General features: G+C 41.8%; 1 protein-coding gene and 1 pseudogene across 2 annotated transcripts in view; one reads left to right on the forward strand and one right to left on the reverse strand.

Moving 5' to 3' along the window:
* Positions 1-12,362, reverse strand: part of Zfyve1 (zinc finger FYVE-type containing 1) — a 57,737-nt gene extending 45,375 nt beyond the window's left edge. The window contains exons 1-2 of one of the 2 annotated variants that reach the window (XM_004837253.4): positions 12,175-12,362; positions 9,507-10,408 (exon numbers count right to left, since the gene is read on the reverse strand). In XM_004837253.4, the coding sequence (XP_004837310.1) occupies positions 9,507-9,989 (483 nt within the window). In that variant the 5' untranslated portion in view covers positions 9,990-10,408; positions 12,175-12,362. Of the gene's footprint in view, positions 1-9,506; positions 10,409-12,104 lie in introns of both variants that reach the window. The other variant, XM_013067412.3, reaches the window with a different exon arrangement.
* Positions 12,363-16,625: 4,263 nt separating this feature from the next.
* Positions 16,626-18,192, forward strand: LOC101723519 (tumor protein D52 pseudogene; annotated as a pseudogene).
* Positions 18,193-18,462: the final 270 nt, after the last annotated feature.

Consider the following 18,462-nt stretch of genomic DNA (forward strand, 5'->3'; position numbering starts at 1 on the left):
TCTGTGATTTTCCATTTCTGAATCCCACTAGAATACTAGTCTCTTTTAACCAATTCAAAAAAAAAAAAGCAAAGTCTCAGTATTTTGAGCAGCACTATTCTGGGACTGTAAACAAGTCAGGCAGCCAAGCAATGTGATGGATCTCCTTAAAGGAGCAGTTTCAGTGAGATGACCAGTGACTTGTCTGAAGGGAAGGACAGAAGACTCTAATCTTGGCTCTCATTTCCAAAGCTACTTCTCAGCAGTAGGCCCTGGCTTGGGTGGACACTTTGTTAGCCTCTAAATGACCACTCTTGGGCCACTGAACTTCCTTCACAAGGACTTCACTCCAGGGGTCTCAGTATGAAAAGCTCCTAGGCTCTTCCTAATGTTCCTTCCACTCAGGGGTCAACCATCACGAAGGTGAAACAGGCAAAATTTCTCCTCAGCTTGCTAGTCTCCTCTCTCAGAAGAGGACAGCCTTGTTTAGTTTGCAGAAAAGAGAGGAAGCTGGGTATGGCGGTGCATGGCTATAATGTCAGGGAGAAGGATGGCTCTCCAGGAGTTCAAGCCCAGCCTGGGCACCACAGTGAGTTCAAGGCTTGCCTGAACTACATAGCAAGACCGTGTCTCAAAAAAGAAAAAGAAAGGAGAATGGGGTAGTAGTTTTTTTAAATGGAAAACCTTGTATGGGTTTTGTTTTGGTAGAAGGAACTGAACATAGGGCCTTTACACTGAGCTAAAACCCCAGTCCTTTTTATTTTTAACTGTGAGACTTTATGGGCTCAAAGTTTCAATTCTCCTACCTCAGCCTCCCAGAAGGCTGGGATTACAGGCATGTGCCACCACGCCGAGCTTTGTATGGGGCTTTAAGGAAAAAATGCCTTTGAATCTTTCACCCTTTTCCACCTTGACTAGTCAACATTCTGAAAAGCAAGATGTCTCACTGCCTCATGACCCAACAGATAAGAAAATATCATCCTCTTCCTCTAAGAACCCTAATTGCTAGAAACTTTATTCTTCTAACCTTTGATTTATTTGCTGAGGGTGTTGCTGCTGGCTTCAGGAAATTATAGATGACTTGTCAGCATGGATCACTTATTTATTATGGTCTCTAAATAATGCACCTGTTTGGTTTTCCAAGTACAGTTCTACTGAAGCTTGAAAAAAAACCAATGAATACAGCCCAGAAAGACTAATCATCTCACTAGCGAGATTACAAAATATGCTAAAAGAGAATATTGATTTCACTAGCTAATTACCTCTGAAAAGCAAACAAAACCAAAAGAGGTTGGAAAATCTGCTGTTTGGTTAAATTGTTTTTTGTCCCTGATCTATTTCCGCTTCACTAGAATCCATATCTCCTATTAGACTGAAACTTTAGTACATTAGCCTTTCTCACCACTGACATTAAGTACCAGATGACTCTTTGCCCTATGTAAGATATTTAGCAGCACACTGGCCAGGGGCATATGGCCCCCAACTCCCACCTGTGACACACAAAGATGACTCTGAACATTGCCAAATGTGCCTGGAGAAGTAAACTCTCTCCTAGTTAGAACCACTTTATTAAACAATAATGAAATGATGCTAAATTAGCTCTTTATTATACTAAACAGGTTCTCAGCCTTATCAATTTAAATCAATAAAATCTGATTAAGAGGGTGGTATATGCACAAACCAAATCCCTAGGAGTCAGCTGGGTGTGGTGCCACATACTTGTGATCCCAGCACTTGGGAGGCTGAGACAGGAGGATCACTAGGAGTTCAAGGCCAGCCTCAACTACATGGAAAGACCCTGTCTCAAAAAAAAAAAAAAAAATTTAAAAAAGAAAGAAAAGGGGGCCCAGGATTTAGCTCAGCAGTGCCACCACCTCCCTCGCAAGCAGAAGGACCTGAGTTTGATCCCTGGTGCCAAAAAAAAAAAAAAAAAAAGAAAGAAAAGAAAAGAAAGAAAAGGGGTGGTGATGTAGCTCAGCGGCACAGCATTTGCCTGGCAAGCAAGCACAAGGCCCCGAGTTTGATTCCTGGTACAAAAAAAAAGTCAAAAGTAAAAAAAATGCCTAGGAGTCACTAGAATTCTCTTACTCCCTCATTCCTCTAGCAAATGGTCACCATTCCTATTTTTTCATTACTCTAGCGAATGGATCAACATTCCTATTTTTGACCTCCAAATTTTGTCCCAAATTCATCAATGTCTCTCTACATCTCTATACCTCCAAATACATCTTAGCTTCTGCAAAAGCCTCCTATGCAGGCTCTCTGGGGTGGGAGCAACTTTTTTTTTGAGACAGGGTCTCCCTCTGTTTCAAAAAGCTGGCCTTGAACTCACTGTATAGCCCAGGCTGGCCTCCAATTCACTAGATAGCCTAGGCTAGCCTCAAACTCACAGCAATCCTCCTGCCTCAGCCCTTAAACTCACTATGTAGCTCAAGCTGGTCTCAAACTTAAGGCAATCCTCCTGCCTCCACCTCCTGAGTGATGGGGACAATTTTATCCATTTAGGTTTTCCAAAAAAATGAGTTAATTCTCCAATCACAAGCAACAAAGGTTAAAGAATGGAATTAGAAGAACCACATAAAACAGTAATAACTTACAAATTACTAAAATTATTCCTTTGAACGAAAGTGAAAATGGTCAAATTTGTAAATACTTAGAAACATGAAAGAAAAAAATTTAGGGTATAATTCATGGAGAAAGTTCTTCAATGATAATACAGGACTGACTCATATTTATGAAGAATTATGTTTCCCTTGATCCTCACAGCACCCATGAGGAACTGGTGAACTGGTGCTATTCACCATAATAAAGATAACGAATAAGTTGAAATGACTTGGTCAGAGATAGGAATATAATAGTTAAAGAGTTAAAACAGTGGTGGTGAACATATGGAGCACATACTGCCAGAGGCTGTTTGTATCACTGAAAGCTCTAAAAGGTTTGCCATTACCGAACTAGAACTCAGAACCAGATGCCTGTGTTCAAATCCTTTGCCACTTACTCTAACTTGATCATGGACAAAGTCACCTTGCCAGGAATTTAGCTCAATGGTTCTGCCCCCTGCCTCACAAGGGTAAGGACCCAAGTTTGATCCCTGGTACCAAAAAAAAAAAAGAAAGTCGCCTTGTCTCTCTATGCTTCAGTATCCTCATCTATGAAACACAATCTACTTCACTGGGTGTAGGTCACTGAATATGGGCTTCCCCTTGCCATACCCATGTTGTAATCCCGAAAACCTGTGAATATGTCACTTTATGTGGCAAAAGAGCCTCTGCAGATGTGACTGAGTTAAGGACTCAGAGATGGGGGGAGGTTATGCTGGGTTATCTTTGTGGTCCCAATGTACTCACAAAGACCCTTAGAGGAAGCCATAAGGGCACAGACACAGAAGGCAATGTGACCATGGAAGCAGACAGACACAATGATGGCAATGAGGTTCCACGGCTTTGAAGTTGAATAACAGGACCACATACCAAGGAATACAAGCAGATAGACTCTTGAAGCTTTAAAACAACAGATTCTCCGCTAAAACAGCATTGTTGAGCCATAGTAGCACTACTGACCTCCAAAACTAAAAAAGAATACTTTTGTGCTGTTTTAAGCCACTAAATTTGGGATAATCTGTTACAGCAGCAATATGAAACCAGTTCAAGGTTATCATTAAGATAAATGATCTCACACAACTAAAGTGTTAAGAATCATTTCTAGGGCTGTGGATTTTGCTCAGTGGTTTCAGCGCCTGCACTGCAAGCACAAGGTCCTGAGTTCGATCACTGGTACCAAAAAAAAAAGAATTGTTCCTGCTGGGCAATGTACCCTGCCCCACATCTGTAAACCTAGCATTTGGGAGGCTGAGTTTGAGGCCAGCCTGGACTACATCGGGAGACCCTATCTCAAAAAAAATAATCATTCCTGACACCAAAGTAAGCTCTTTAAATGGTAACTATTATGAATCAAAAACAGAATCCAGGGACTCATAGAAGTATTTCCCAGGTTAAGAAAATGAGGTTCGGGGCTGGGGATGTAGCTCAGCGGCACAACGCCTGCCTGGCAAGTGCAAGGTCCTGAGTTGGATCCCAGGTACGAAAAAAAAAAAAACACCAACAACAAGAAAATGAGATTCTGAAATTTGGTATTATCTAGCTGAGCACAGTGGTTCATGCCTGCAATACTAGCTACTGGGGAGGCCACAAGCACAGGATCATAAGTTCAAGATCAGCCTGGGAAACTTACCTGTCTCAACATGAAAACATTTAAAAAGGAACCGGAGGGCCAGGGGTTTAGCTCAGTGGTTCCGCCACCTGCCTCGCAAGTGTAAGGACCCAAGTTCGATCCCCGGTACCAAAAAAAAAAATTAAAAAATAAAAAGGAGCTGGAGGTACACAGGGAAAAATATGGTGAATGCTTAAATTTTTAAAAATTTATAACAGTAAAAGACACATCACCATTAAACTCTCTCAAAATACTGTTTGTCTCCACATGTGTAAATACCGAATAGTTTCTCTAGTATGAGAAATTGAAAGTGTAAATAAGGGTTAAAATTATTAAAATGAATAACTGATAATCTGAAATAGGAAGAAAAGTCCAAAGGGGTAGGGGTGATGGGAGGGGAAGGGGAAAGGAAAGAAGAGAAAGGAAAAATTATGAGAAAAGAAAAAGAATGGAAATGAAGTCTATGTCAATAGGGAAGGGCGCACAGGTAATGGGGAAAAACTAAGAACCAAGATACATCATGTACAGGTACAAGCACCCAATGACAAATGTAAACATAATGTATACCTAAAATGTACCAATAAAAGAACTTAAGAATTAATAAATAAATAAACTGTGTCTCACTCCAAATACATTTATCCCATCATTCTTGCCACTTTCTGAAACAGTTCTGGGAGTTCTTTTTTGTGAATGTCTTCACAAGGTATCAAAAATATGATTAATGCTACTGACAAGTGCTATCCAATGACAAAGGCCAACTTGTAAAAATATTAGTGTCTTCACCCACCTTATTCACTGGTTCTGACACCATGTGACTTCTGGCTCTTCCCCAAAGTCAAAATGACCAAGGTACACATACTGAATCAATTCCCGGTATCAACGCAGCAATGGCAGAGCAACCAAAGACACAAAGAAGTCTTCCTTGCTTCAGAACATGGCAAAAAGATAGGAAAAGTGTCTTTTTTTTTTTTTTTTTTTTTTTTGGTAGCAGGGATTGAACTGAGGACCTTGCGCTCATTGGGCAGGCAGCAGAACCACTGAGCTAAATCCCCAGCCCAGGATAAGTGTCTTTGAAGCAAGAGGGAATTTTTTGAGGGAAATTAATGACAATGGGTCATTTTTTTCAAACAAGGTCTTGCTATGCAGTTGAGGCTGGCCTTGAACTCACTATGTAACCCTGGCTGGCCTCAAACTCACAGTGATCCTCCTGCCTCAGCCTCCTGATTCCTGGGATGACAGGTATGCACCACCACACCAGGCTGTATTTTTAAAATTTAAATACTCACTGTATTTTTAATCACTCTGCATAACTTAGCTTTCTCTAATTTTAACCCCTAAAAACAAAAAAATTGATAATATCTAAACTTTAATTTCACATTACAATTTGATGAACTATCCTATCTAAACAGCATATTTTTATAACAGCTTGAATAACTTAATAGAATAAGTTATAGAAAAGGCATTCAAAGAAATATTAGACAACATTTAAATAATAAGACAGGCTTCAACGTGCTCGTAAAAAGGAAATCTCATAAGGCAAGTACAGTACAATGTGTATATTAGGCTCCATTTCTGTTTAAAAAATAAAAAGAATATGGTACATGCATATATTCATATTTATGTACATGAAAAATTTCAGAAGGAGGTGCAGTTAACTTATTGATTATTCTAAAAAGAAACTAAGTATATGAAGTAGAAAACTCTTCACTGTATACCTGTTTAAATAGTATATTTAAATATAGCTTATATTTAAGTTATTAAATTTTAGTTATTTACATAACTGTACATGATACCCATTTTTAAAAACTTGAGATACAACATCATAACAATCAGTCAACAAATATTTCTATGCTGACAAAGTGCTTACCATCCTACATGGTACTGTATAGGACATAAAAACTGTCCCGTTTCAAGGAGTTTATACTCTAGCTGAATTTGTAATTTGGTTTCAGAAAATCATCTAATTGTTTGGACACTGACCTAACAGAAAATTAAACCAGACACTTTCCCTAAATTTTTTTTTTTTTTTTTGGGTACCGGGGATCGAACTTGGGACCTTGCACTCTCAAGGCAGGTGCTAGAACCACTGAGCTAAATCCCCAGGCCAAGTATTTTTGTACTTACAACCCTGTAAGAATAAATATCCACCTAAAATGAATGAATTATATCTAATCCATTAGCCCAGCCAATGCTGCTTGGGATTAAAATGTTATTTCCAGAGAAGTGGTGTAAATGGAGGAAAAGCAGGAAGAATCTCTACCAATAACCCAATTGTATACATATTATATATCACATGAGGGGAAAAAAAAGACAATGGACAACTATCACCTCTGGGTAGTTTAATTTGTCTTAATAATTTTTTATATTTTCATTTTCTACTTAGAAACATGCATGAAGTTTGTTTTATTTTGTTTTTGAGACACAGTCTTGCAATGCAGCTCAGGCAGGCCTTGACTTCACTATGTAGCCAAGGTGGCGTACCCTCCAATTTGTGATACTACCATTTTCACCTCCCAGGTGCTGAGACTGTAGATGTTTAAGCCACCAAGCCCAGCAGGAATATGCATTTTTTAAAAAAAAAAAAACAGCTACTAGGGAGGCTGAGGCAGAAGAATCACAAATTTAAGGCCAGAATGGGCAACGTAGCAAGACCCTGTCTCAAAATGAAAATAAAGTGCTCAGTACTCCCTAGGTTTGATCCCTAGTGCTACGACAGGCCAGAAGGGGGACAAAAAATATACCCTTCCTCCTCAAAAACACTGTGTACCAACACCATATTCATGAGGATTACTGACTTACCCCAAATCTTCCTCTCACTTTAGGAAAGTAATGGCAATACAATCTATGACTGTCCAAAGGCTGACAAGATGGAGAATTGATATCAAAACCAACAATAATCATATAAATCCAAATGCTCCATTTATAAAATATTTAGTCCACAATGTCACTCAATTAGAGCATAACCCATAATGAACACATTATTGCTGACAAGGGAGGCAGAATAAGATCTAGATCACTCTTCCATAATTCTGTCATTTCTTCTCAAACCAATAAAGAAAAGTCTGTGTTAGCAAAGTCTTTAGCTGACAACAGATGTAGGAACTGTGATGTAATTAATTCCCATCAGCTTGTCCAAAGAGAAAAAAAGGAGATGAAAAACATTGAGGCCAGGGATTTAGCTCAGTGGTTCCCCCACCTACCTCGCAAGCACAAGGTCCCAAGTTTGATCCCCGGTACAAAAAAAAAAGAAAAAGAAAAACATTGAGTGGTGATTAAGAAATTTCTCAGATGGTAACTATACAGGTAACCCTTCCCACCTGGAGATTAAAGAAGTCATCACCACCAAAGATACAGTCAATGGACCTCATGTACCCCACAGATACTGCTAACAAAACGGTCCTGGACACTATGTGCCAGGCCCTAGTGATAAGTCCATTCCATTCCTAAACTCTTGGCACTTCTAAACAATCCTACAAAGTGAACCTGAGCCACAGACTTAAACAACTTGCCCATGATAATACAACACAGTACAGTGAGTAGTGAACTAGGATGTGAACCAAGCAGCCTTCTCCTGAAAGCCCACTTCAAAGCACAGGCAGGCTTACACTAACTTGTTTGGAATCACAAACATTAAACCACCCCTCACCTGGTCACCCCTAACCGTCACACTCTACCATCTCCCACCTTGCTCTTATCACAGGCTACTCCTTCTCCACCTCTGCATTAAACCAGGTATCCTCTAGTCACTCTAGATGCTCTCACTGGCTTTTACCACTCAGAAGTTATGGTTTAAATGTCCCCTGGAATCTTAAAGCCTAACCTTCAAATTTTTAAATTGATGGTAAAGAGGAGCCTTTGGAAAACAGATTAGTTATCAAGGTGGGGCCCTCATCAATGGATTGGTGGTTTTATAAGAAAGACTAGCTGTGAAGGGTGGTGCACACCTACAGCCCCACCTACCCCAGAAGCTAAAGCAGAAGAATCTAAAATTCAGTGGGCTGTGCTAGTGCACACCTATAATCCCAGCACTCAGAAGGCTGAAGCAGAAGAATCTCTGCAAGTGCAAGGCCAGCCTGAACTACAAAGCAACACCTTGTCTTTAGAAAAAAAAAACAATTACAAGTTCAAACCCAGACCAGTCTGGGCAACTTAGTGAGGCTGTCTCAAAAAAAATTAAAATTATAAAAAGGACTGCATGTACCGCTCAGTGGTAGAGCACCCACCTAGCATGTACAAGGCCCTGAGTCCACTCCCCAGATAAAGAAAAGAAAAGAGGAAAGAAAAGAGAGAACTAAGCTTAAGGATTTTTGCACTACCTCACTCTGAAGCCCTCCCCAGATGCTGGTGTCTCACTCTTGGACTTTCCAGGCTCTAGAACTTCAGGCTAAATGAACCTTTATTCCTTATAAATTACCTGAGCTCAGGTATTTTGTCATTGCAACAGATAATGGACTAAGAAACCCCTAAATAAAAAGAAGAGGCTATCTGGTAAGAAAATTGACCTTGCAAAAGGCTTTGTTTTTCACAGTGCTGAGGATTGACCAGAGCCTTGGACATACTGGGCTTTACCACAACCTCAGCCCTAAAAACCCCTTTTAAAAGACCTGCCTAGGGCCTGGGCTTTAGCTCAGTGGCGGCTCACTTGCCTCACAAGCACAAGGTCCTGAGTTTGATCCCTGGTACCGAAAAAAATTTTTAAATTTAAAAAGACCTGCCTACCAGGTTCATGCCTGATCGCCTAAAATTCCCACAGATACAGTTAGTATTCCTTTCCCCGGATGTGTACAGTCCCTCATCGTTGACATTTACTCACAATGTGCTATCAGAAATCTGTTTGAAAACAGTTCTTCCTAATAATAATACTAACAACAGCTGCCATATACTGAGCATCTATTATATAACAGGCTATACCAATACTGTCTCATTTTATCGTCATAACCCAACAAATAGACACTGTTCCTTTTTTTTTCCCCCCAACATGAGAGATGGAACCCAGGGGCACTCTATCACTGAGCTACTTCCCCAGCACTTACTTTTTATCTTGAGACAGGGTCTTGCTATGTTGCCTCCTGCCTCAGGCTCCCTCTGTGCCACAACACCCAACTTCCAGCTTGTTTTTAAAGCTCAGAGAAAAGTAACTCAGCCCAAGGTCATGCAGCTGATAAGCAACTAAATCTGACTCCAGGCAACTGAAGCCTTCGAAGACTTGGTTTTTAATGATTAAAATATGAACTCCTGGCCTATCTTTCTAAAATGTACCTTCTAACAGCTGCCTGCTCCACCCCACCTGAGTCCCACCAGGCCCAAGTGCTTACCTGAATCTCTTCATTTTCATCTACTAGGAGGAAACTCACAACTTTCTCAGTCATTTTCTTCCACTTGGTCTCCTCATCCATCTCTTCCCCATCCAGGGAGTCCTGGATCTTACTGACATTGTACAGGGTAATGGGGTGTCTCCTCTTGTTGCTCCCAGAATGAGTTCTCTTCTGGCATTCTAGGCACAGGTTGTTTTTGCAACTCTGGCACCTCACCAATGCCCTCTGCCTAACTCCTGGAGAATGCCCGTTGGGACTCTTGCAGATGTCACAGTAAGGGACATGGCCAGCTTTGAGTCTTATCCGCTCATGGTTTCGCAGGCGTTCCTGTCGATGGAGTTCCTCCTCGCAGCGGAGACACTGCAAACTGCAGCACTCATCACACTCAAACACAGCTTCGTCAGTCCCACCGCACGCATAACTTTCCTGGCACATCAGCCCTGGATTCAGGCCCTTCTCTGTTAGGGATGTCTGGGCACTCATAACTCACACTGGTAAGGAAACACACCCACCATGTAAGAGTCAAGGAGCTCTCCCAAAGAATGGAGAAAATGGCTTTGAGTCCAAAGACCACACAAACCTTCCACAGGGATCTGAACACCTTGGAAAAGAAAAACTGTCCTATTATAATTCTTTACACATTCACAAATATTCAGATTTTTAATTTTCTGCTTCCCAAACTCTTGTATCAGCAGCAACGTTGATTTGGTTTGATGGTTTCATCTTCGGTAAAGTGCAGGCAAAGATATAGTCAAAATGAATTTGAAAAGGTCTTTGATGACAATCTGAGAAAAGTGTAATGTGTTACAGGCTCACTTTCTGGGCCTCAGCCACAAAGTTTTGGTAATGACAAAGTGGTCAGGATCTTTTCAGAGTAATTCAAGTCAGTATTTCAGGGACACCTAAAATAGAGGAAGGAAAAGGATTTCACTCACCTAGAAAACAGAAGTGCGCCTCAAAACAGAAAAACACTTGATTTTCCTGCAGTTTAAAGCCTATCTAATGTAGCTGGGTGTAGAAAGTGTACTTTTGAGTGTAAATGTGTGTGGGTGCTGATAATTCTGTATTTTCTTTGGGAGTAGAAAAGGAAAACAATTCAAGCTAAGAAAATTATTCCCAAAGATGCATTTTTATAAATTTCATTAAAGAGTTTTGTTAAATAAAAATTTTTTAAATAAAACAGAAAAAAACAAAAACAAACAGAAAAACAAGACTGTAATTAAATACTAGGTCAAAATTACTGAGAGAATTCTCATTCTTCCTTGTTTTGTGTTTTGTTTTTGTTTTTGTTTTGAGACAGGGTCTGGCTATGTAGTCCAGGCTGGCCTTGAACTCTCAGCAATCTTCCTATCTCAGCCTCCCATCTGAGTGCTGGGGATCATCGCTCTCTGCTCTCATTCTTGTTTATAAAACTTACTGTCTTAGAATACTAGGAATTTCTTCTCAAAAGCATGCCTAAGGCTCTTCTTTTTAACAAACATAACCTTTAGGCCCAAGGCTTGTTGTTCTATTCCTGAGTAAAGTGCTGTTCACTCAGTTACTAAATTCAGAATCAGAATCACTAAGAGAACAATTCTTGAAATAATCCTCTGAACCTCACAACTAGGAGATGGAGAAAAGGAACCCCATAAAAACCTAAAGAAAATAAGAAACTCTAAACCCATCATAGACCTAGGCAGATCCAGTTATCCCCATAACTGTTTGAACTCTACTAGATAGATGCTTAATAAGGACTCTACATTTCAAAACAAGTCCCATTTTCATGTTCAAAAACAATAAAACAATTATTGTACTTCCTTTTGTTGCTTCTTTAACAGCAAAACAAAAAGAGAGCAACAGGAGACAGAATTCCCACACTATGGTCCACCATAAAACCAGGCCTTCAGTGAGTCGAACAAAATAATTTTAATCTTTGTTACTCAAAAATAAAAATAAAAATAACTTCAAAAACAAAGGGAAAAAAAGACAACTGGATCAGGAAAGGGGCTCTGGTCATTTTTACAATTACACTCCTGATTCTCCCTACCCTTGGTTCCCATCCCAATGCCCGACAAAGTGTAAAGTCCTCCTTTCAGATACTCACTCTTCTACTGTAATCAATCTATCAATCTTATTTTCAGATAAACAAGGAAGGCAAGGGAGGGACCAGGGTTCCTTATTTACACTCTAACCAAAGACGTGCCCAACCAGCACCCAAAACGGAAACAAAAATCAAAACTTGTCACGATTGTGAAAAAATATAAAATCAACCTCCAAAAGAACACCTCATGCCCTCCAGGCCAAGCAAACAATCTTTCCACTGGGGTCCCCACCTCGACGCCTCACTCCAAAGCGGGGTTCCTCACCCTGCCTTCCTCCCAGACAACACAACACAACCCGAGGGGTAGGAGCGGAGCCGAAGAACAAAGAAGGTCCCCCCAAATCCCCCCTACGCCAGCACAGCCCGGAGCCGAATCCATTGTTTATACCACCCCACACCCACCCGCGCCGCACCCGGCCCCCCTTCCTCCCGGGGACAGCCGGAGCCCCAGGACTATCGCTCGCCCGGTGCAGGGCCGTGCCCTCCCCGCCCTGCCCACCGCGGCCCCGGGTTCCCACCACAGAGCAGCGCGGCCGCCGCAAGGCGGCATTGGGGGTTCGCGAGACGGCTGTGGGGGCAAAGGCTGACCCTCAGGACACTGGCGAACCCATCCTCGTCTCCATCTCTGTCCTCTCCTCCTTCGTCGCCTCCCGGGCTTCCTCCTTTCCTGATGTCAGTTGGGATCAGCTGATCCTAGTGAACTTCTCCCAGCTCCGACTAACAGGAAGGCGTGAGCTGTGCAGCCCAGAGAGGGAGGAGCGGCTGGAGGCGGAGCGCGACGCCCGCGGGATAGAAGAGCCGCGCGGCCTCCTGGGGGTTGTAGTTCACATGGTTCATCCTCTGCCCCACATCCAGGAAGCGCAAGCTCCGCATGCCTACAATTCCCAGACGGAAGCACAGCTCCTGAGAGCAGGCGGTGGAGACAGCCCAGCGAGCATTTTGGGACTTGGAGTCTTTGGGTTGACTGTGGTTTCCGCAGGTTAAAGCTGTTTCTTGGGCTAGGGAACGGCGCTAAATTAGACAACTGATGTTACAGTGTTCAGTGTAAGTGGGAAATGGCGAGGCAAATAATACGGTTTCAGGTAATTCTCACATTCTTTCACAAATCCGTAAGGACTCTTGTGGGAGGCTTGTTTTCCATTCAAGGGTGTTCTGCAAACCCACCGTAGATTTTTAAACCCTGCCTATTCTTTTTTCTGATCTATTTAATTTAAGAACGTCTAACTTGTAAGTAATATTTAAGTTAGGGTAACTTTCAAATTATTTTAAAATAAACTTTCAAGCTACAGTGCCTGCTTATGGTTAATACTTGGCTTTTTTTAAATGGCCTCGTATTGTTTAGTGCCTTCACTTTTTTTTTTTTCATTTCTTGGAACAGTAATGTAATGAAAAGAGCACCGATACCTAAGACTTGGCGCTTGTTCTAGAAAAGTTCCTCACTGTGTAGATGGCTAGGGTAAGTCATTTAATCTCTCCATAGATTGAAGGAATTCCACTGTGTAATTTCCCAAGTCTAGCAATTTTAATGTTCTGTAATTCTATCTTGATAATCGTTAACTCAGGAGAAAAAAACTGAGGTTAAGGGACTTGCCAAAGTCACTCAGCAAGTTATTGACAAAATAACTCATCTGACTTGAAGTAGGAAACTTTCTATCCTACAACTTAAGGTATTAATTAGATCATTTATAAAAACCAAATCTGGAAGTTTGGTTGAGGGCTGAGAAGTGAAGTGTCAGTCCATGGAGGTAAGAAGGTGTGGCCCATTACCTGAGCCATGTGACCAGAATCGGAAACTACGCTTAGGAGCAGGCCAAGGAGCAGGCCGAGGACGTGATCACAAAATGTGAGACTATGAAGCTTTTCTATCTTTTTTCCTTAAGGTAGAGATAGGCTGTTGCCTAACAAAAGGTTAAGAGAGAGGAGGGAAAAAAATCTGGCCCAGTGCGATGGTGCACACCTGTAATCCCAGCACTCGGGAGGCAGAGGCAGGAGGATCTCCGAGAGTTCAAGGCTAGCCTGGGCTACATAATGAGTTCAGGGTCAGTCTGAACTAAAAATCGAGACCCTGTCTCAAAAAAATAAAAAAATAGCTCTTGTTGCTTTTGCTGTCTTCTGTCACCATGAATTGTTGCCCCTCTGCCGCTACGCCTTGGAGCCAGCTAGCTGATTATGCACTAAAACCTCTATGAACTGTAAGCCAAATAAATCCTTTCCCCCTTCAAAAAAAATAAAATAAATAAAAAATTAAAAAATAGGGCCGGGGATTTAGCTCAGTGGTTCCACTGCCTGCCTCGCAAACACAAGGTCCCAAGCTGGATCCCCCGTACTAAAAAAAAAGAAAACCAAATCTATACAACAATGAATAAGCCATATATAAAGATTATATTGCTAAAAATTGTGTCTTCAAAATTGAGCAGAGAGCCAACAATGCACAACATGGTTGAGAATTTTTTTCCTATAGTGTATCACAAAACAGTATATTAAGGGGTCTGGGGATTTAGCTCAGTGGTTCCGCCTCCTGCCTCTCGAGCTGAAGGTCCCAAATTTGATCACCGATACACCCCCCAAAAAAAACCCATTATATTAAGAACTAAGCTGTCTGTAGCACTATAAAACACTAATGTTTATTGCAAATAATGGCGTATACAGAGAGGAAAAGATAACAAATCTTTAAAATGAGACTAGGTAGATGTCATAAAGTTTGCCTACATTTTATTCTCAGAACTATCACTATAAGATTTCTTTCTTTCTTTCTTTCTTTCTTTCTTTCTTTTGTTTTGTTTTTTCCTTATGCAGTGTTAAGGATTGAACCCAGGGCTTCATACACATTAGGTAAATGGTCTAAAACTCAGACATCCCCAGCCCAACCACTATAATTTCCTGTAGTCTTAATAGATTGCTTCATATCTGTACTTGTAAAATGAAGATTGTTATGGTTTGGATCTAAAATGCCCTCCAAAGCCAGGTGTGGTGCACACCTATAGTCCCAGCACTCCAGAGGTTGAGGCAAGAGGATCACCAAGTGCAAGGCCAGCCTGGCTACATAGTGAGTTCAAGTCTGAGCTCATACTGAATTACATAGCCAGACCCTCGCTCAAAAAAACTGAAAAAAATGGACCAGGGATTTAGCTCAGTGGTTCCAGCGCCTGTCTCGAAAGGGCAAGGTCCTGAGTTCGATCCCCGGTACCAAAAATAAAAAATAAAAAACCTGAAAAAAATAAAATAAAATTGCCCTCCAGTTTATGCTTCCTACTCCCATGCCATCAGCTCATTCTCCTCTCCCATGCCTCCTTGCCTTGGAGCTAGCCATCTATGAACTGAAATCTCTGCAAACTGTGAGCCAAAATAAAACTCTCCTCCACAGAGTTGTGGGTGTCAGATATTGTGTCTCAGCAATGACAGCGTAACTAAGACAGGACCTCCAAATGATATAACGGGAAGAATATAATGTGCTAGATGTCAGATACATGTTCCCCAAACTCAAAGAATGAATTCTAAGGAACAATGGAGGTTAAGAGTAGGAAATATTGTACCAATAAATGTTTTGCTTCAAAAGACTAGGAAATATTTATTGAGAGGGAGAGATTTTATAGCTCCTGAGAGGCAAGAGGGTACCCAAGTGGGTTGCATGGGACCCCCACTTCACAGGGGAAGCTTTACAAAGTAAAATCATGAGGTGGGTACTCTCAGACTTGACCTAGTCCTGAAGTGGTTAATGAATATGTTTGTTTGTTTTTTTGGTATCAGGATCGAACTCAGGACCTTGCCCTAATGAATATGTTTTTTTAATTCCAAACTACAGTTTGACAAGATTAAAAAAACCACAGCAAAACAGGCAGCCATGCCAGTACTATCTTGGAGCAGATAGAATACAGAACACATGATGAGATGTTCCCAACATAGAGATAACAACTACAAAGTACAGCATCTTTTCGATGCCAAGTCACCTGAAAATATCCATACATCTGCCTTGATTGCTGCATGGACCCTGACCACATATATTTGTTCTGACCCCTATATGCAAATGACATGTGCCAGACCTCTCTTGCAATGCTCTATAAAGCTTTCTGCTTTTCTTTGTTTGGGATTGGCGGCCTCTTGCTTGCCATCAGTCCACCTTTCCCCAGGTGAATAAAGTCTGTACCTCTTTGCTTTCACTAGCCTGCTCGAGTGGTCTCATTCCTCCACACCACTTGTTACAGGTACAATGTGAGACAAAATTATGATCAATGAGATTACAAGTATAGTCACTTAGGTAATATTGGCCCAATGGGAAAGCAAGTCATGTAGCAAGAATACATGGAAAGAACAAAGAACCTTTTAAGGGAAGGATGGATCCAGAGGTCTTGGTCACCCACTAGAGTGACTGATGTCTATCTAGACTTTATTGGGCCAGGTGTTAGAACTTATCCCTTGGGGAAGTATGTAGGCTTGGTCATTTCGTCTTTATCTTGTGGCCTGGGTGTGCCCCCAGCCACAGTTGTAATGTGTTTTCATCTAGGGCCCAGCCGTATCTGAGTGCCTATAATACTTCTACCTAACTTGGGTGTCTATAATAGTACCAAAGAAGTGAGATCATTCTGATGACTGCCTGACTATGTGGTTAAGAAGTCTCTGGGGGCTGGGGATTTAGCTCAGTGGTTCCACTGCCTGCCTCCCAAGCGCAAGGTTCCAAGTTCCATCCCTGGTACAAAAAAAAAAAAAAAGAGAAGTCTTTGGAACTGGTTGGAAGGTGGAATTTGGAAAGGTTTGAAGAAGCTGGAGAGCTGCCCTAGAATGCTATAAGTCTAGCTTGATTGGAGATTCTGTTCAGAGCTCAGAATGCCATTGACCACTTAAATTCATACTCTTGGGTTCCTTTGCTCACTGATGACCAAGTCAAAGGAGGGTATATACTTTGGAAAGAAAGGGAAGGGAAGGGAGGGGAGGGGAGGGGAGAGGAGAGGAGAGGAGAAGAGAAGAGAAAAAACTCTCAGGGAGGGACCTATTTGCCTCAAGGTGCCTCAACTTGTACAAGTGGACAAGGGTCTTTTATAGTAAGGACTAGTGTGGAGAAGAATACAATGGAACAATAAACAATTTCAGGCTACTTCCCTCCCTTCCTGGTCCCAGACCTCTCCCTCCCTTGCCTAAGGAAGGAAATTAGGCTTGACCTCCAGGTGCCAGGATCTGTCCTTTCCTCCATGATTTCTGTCCATTCCCTAGGCAGAGGGGAGGTGGGGGGGTCATTTATGCACTAGACCTGAAGACATTTGGAAGCCATTTAACTCTATTTGTAGTGCTGGTTATAAAAAAAGACTGGGATGCTGATAAAAATACAGATGAAAAAGACCAGGCTCAGGAAGTTTCAGATGGGAATAATGACTCCATTGGCAGTTGGACTCCTAATAGTGTGCTATGCTCTGGCAGTAAATTTGTCTGCATTTTCTTCATGTCCTGATACTGTGGGAAACTGAGGTTAAGGGCATTGGAGTAATCAATCCAACAGAGGAAATTTCAAGGCAGTCTAATGTTGCAGCTGTGGCACAGGTACTGTTGGGGGACTTTAGCCAGCTCTACATTGAGAATAAAGACCAAACATCCCAGCTGAATAATATAAAAGTTTTGAATTTGGCCAGAAAGGAACCCTGGTAAAGTTGGACCTTGAAAAGATAGATCAGAGAGTTTGGTTGCTAGAAAGATTAGCATTAAAAAGCCAAGTGGGGAATAAGGCCAAAGCGGGGAGCGACTAGGGAAGGAGCTTAGGCAGCCATAAACCCATGCACTCTGCGTCTGCCTGGGATGATGGATCACAGAGACACAGACTGATATGAAGACTACCAGTCCCCATTCGATTTCAATGCAGGAGTGAACAAAAACTACCTGTACCTGTCCCCTAGTGGGCATTCGTCTCCACCCGGATCACCTACTGAGAAACTTGGTTTGCTGAGGACAGACCCAGTACCTGAGGAAGGAGAAGATGCTGCAGCCACCCTCAGCACCACCAAGACACTCTCGGAAGAGGAGCAGGATGAGCTGAGAAGAGAGCTGGCAAAGGTGGAAGAAGAAATCCAAACTCTGTCTCAAGTGTTAGCAGCAAAAGAGAAGCATCTAGCAGAGATCAAGCGGAAACTTGGGATTGGTTCACTACAGGAGCTAAAGCAGAACATTGCCGAAGGGTGGCAGGATGTGACAGCCACATCCGCATACAGGGAGACCTCTGAAACCTTATCTCAGGCAGGACAGAAGACTTCAGCGGCCTTTTCATCTGTTGGCTCTGTTATCACCAAAAAGCTGGAAGATGTAAAAAAAACTTCAAGTCATTTGAAGAAAAGGTCAAAAACTTAAAGTCTAAAGTAGGGGGAACCAAGCCGGCTAGCGATGATTTTGGAAAAGTCTTGAATTCAACTGCAAATGCTAGTGCCACCTCCAAGGAGCCACCTCCAGAACAAACACAGGAGAGCCTGCAAGATTGCTACCTTTGTCCCACTACCCACTGCCAGATGCTGCAAGCAAGATCCAAGCACATCTTGTCAACATTCATTGCTATGGATTTCTACCAGATGTGCTTTTATTTAGCTTTACATATTTCTTTGACCAAATAGTTTGTGAGTTAAGCAAAACGAAAATATCTTCACTTCATCTCCCAGGAAACACACTGAATGTCCATTCAAGGCCCTTTATTTAGGGAAATACCATTTACAGACACAGGTGGTACCTGGAGACACTTGCTAGAATGATCTGAGAAGCTGCAGGTGATCACAGGTGCTTTCCTCCTTTACAAAATTGCTCTGCATCTGAGATGCTACTTGGATCTTTGTCTTCTAGCTGATTTTTTTTTTCCTTCTTTGACTCTGTATATTTGATTCCTAACTCAAATTATTCTTTTAAATTTTC

This window comes from Heterocephalus glaber, unplaced genomic scaffold, assembly GCF_053883595.1.
Source record: "Heterocephalus glaber isolate CG9 unplaced genomic scaffold, H.glaber_assembly_v1.0 deba00001608, whole genome shotgun sequence".
Classification (NCBI taxonomy): Eukaryota; Metazoa; Chordata; class Mammalia; order Rodentia; family Bathyergidae; genus Heterocephalus; species Heterocephalus glaber.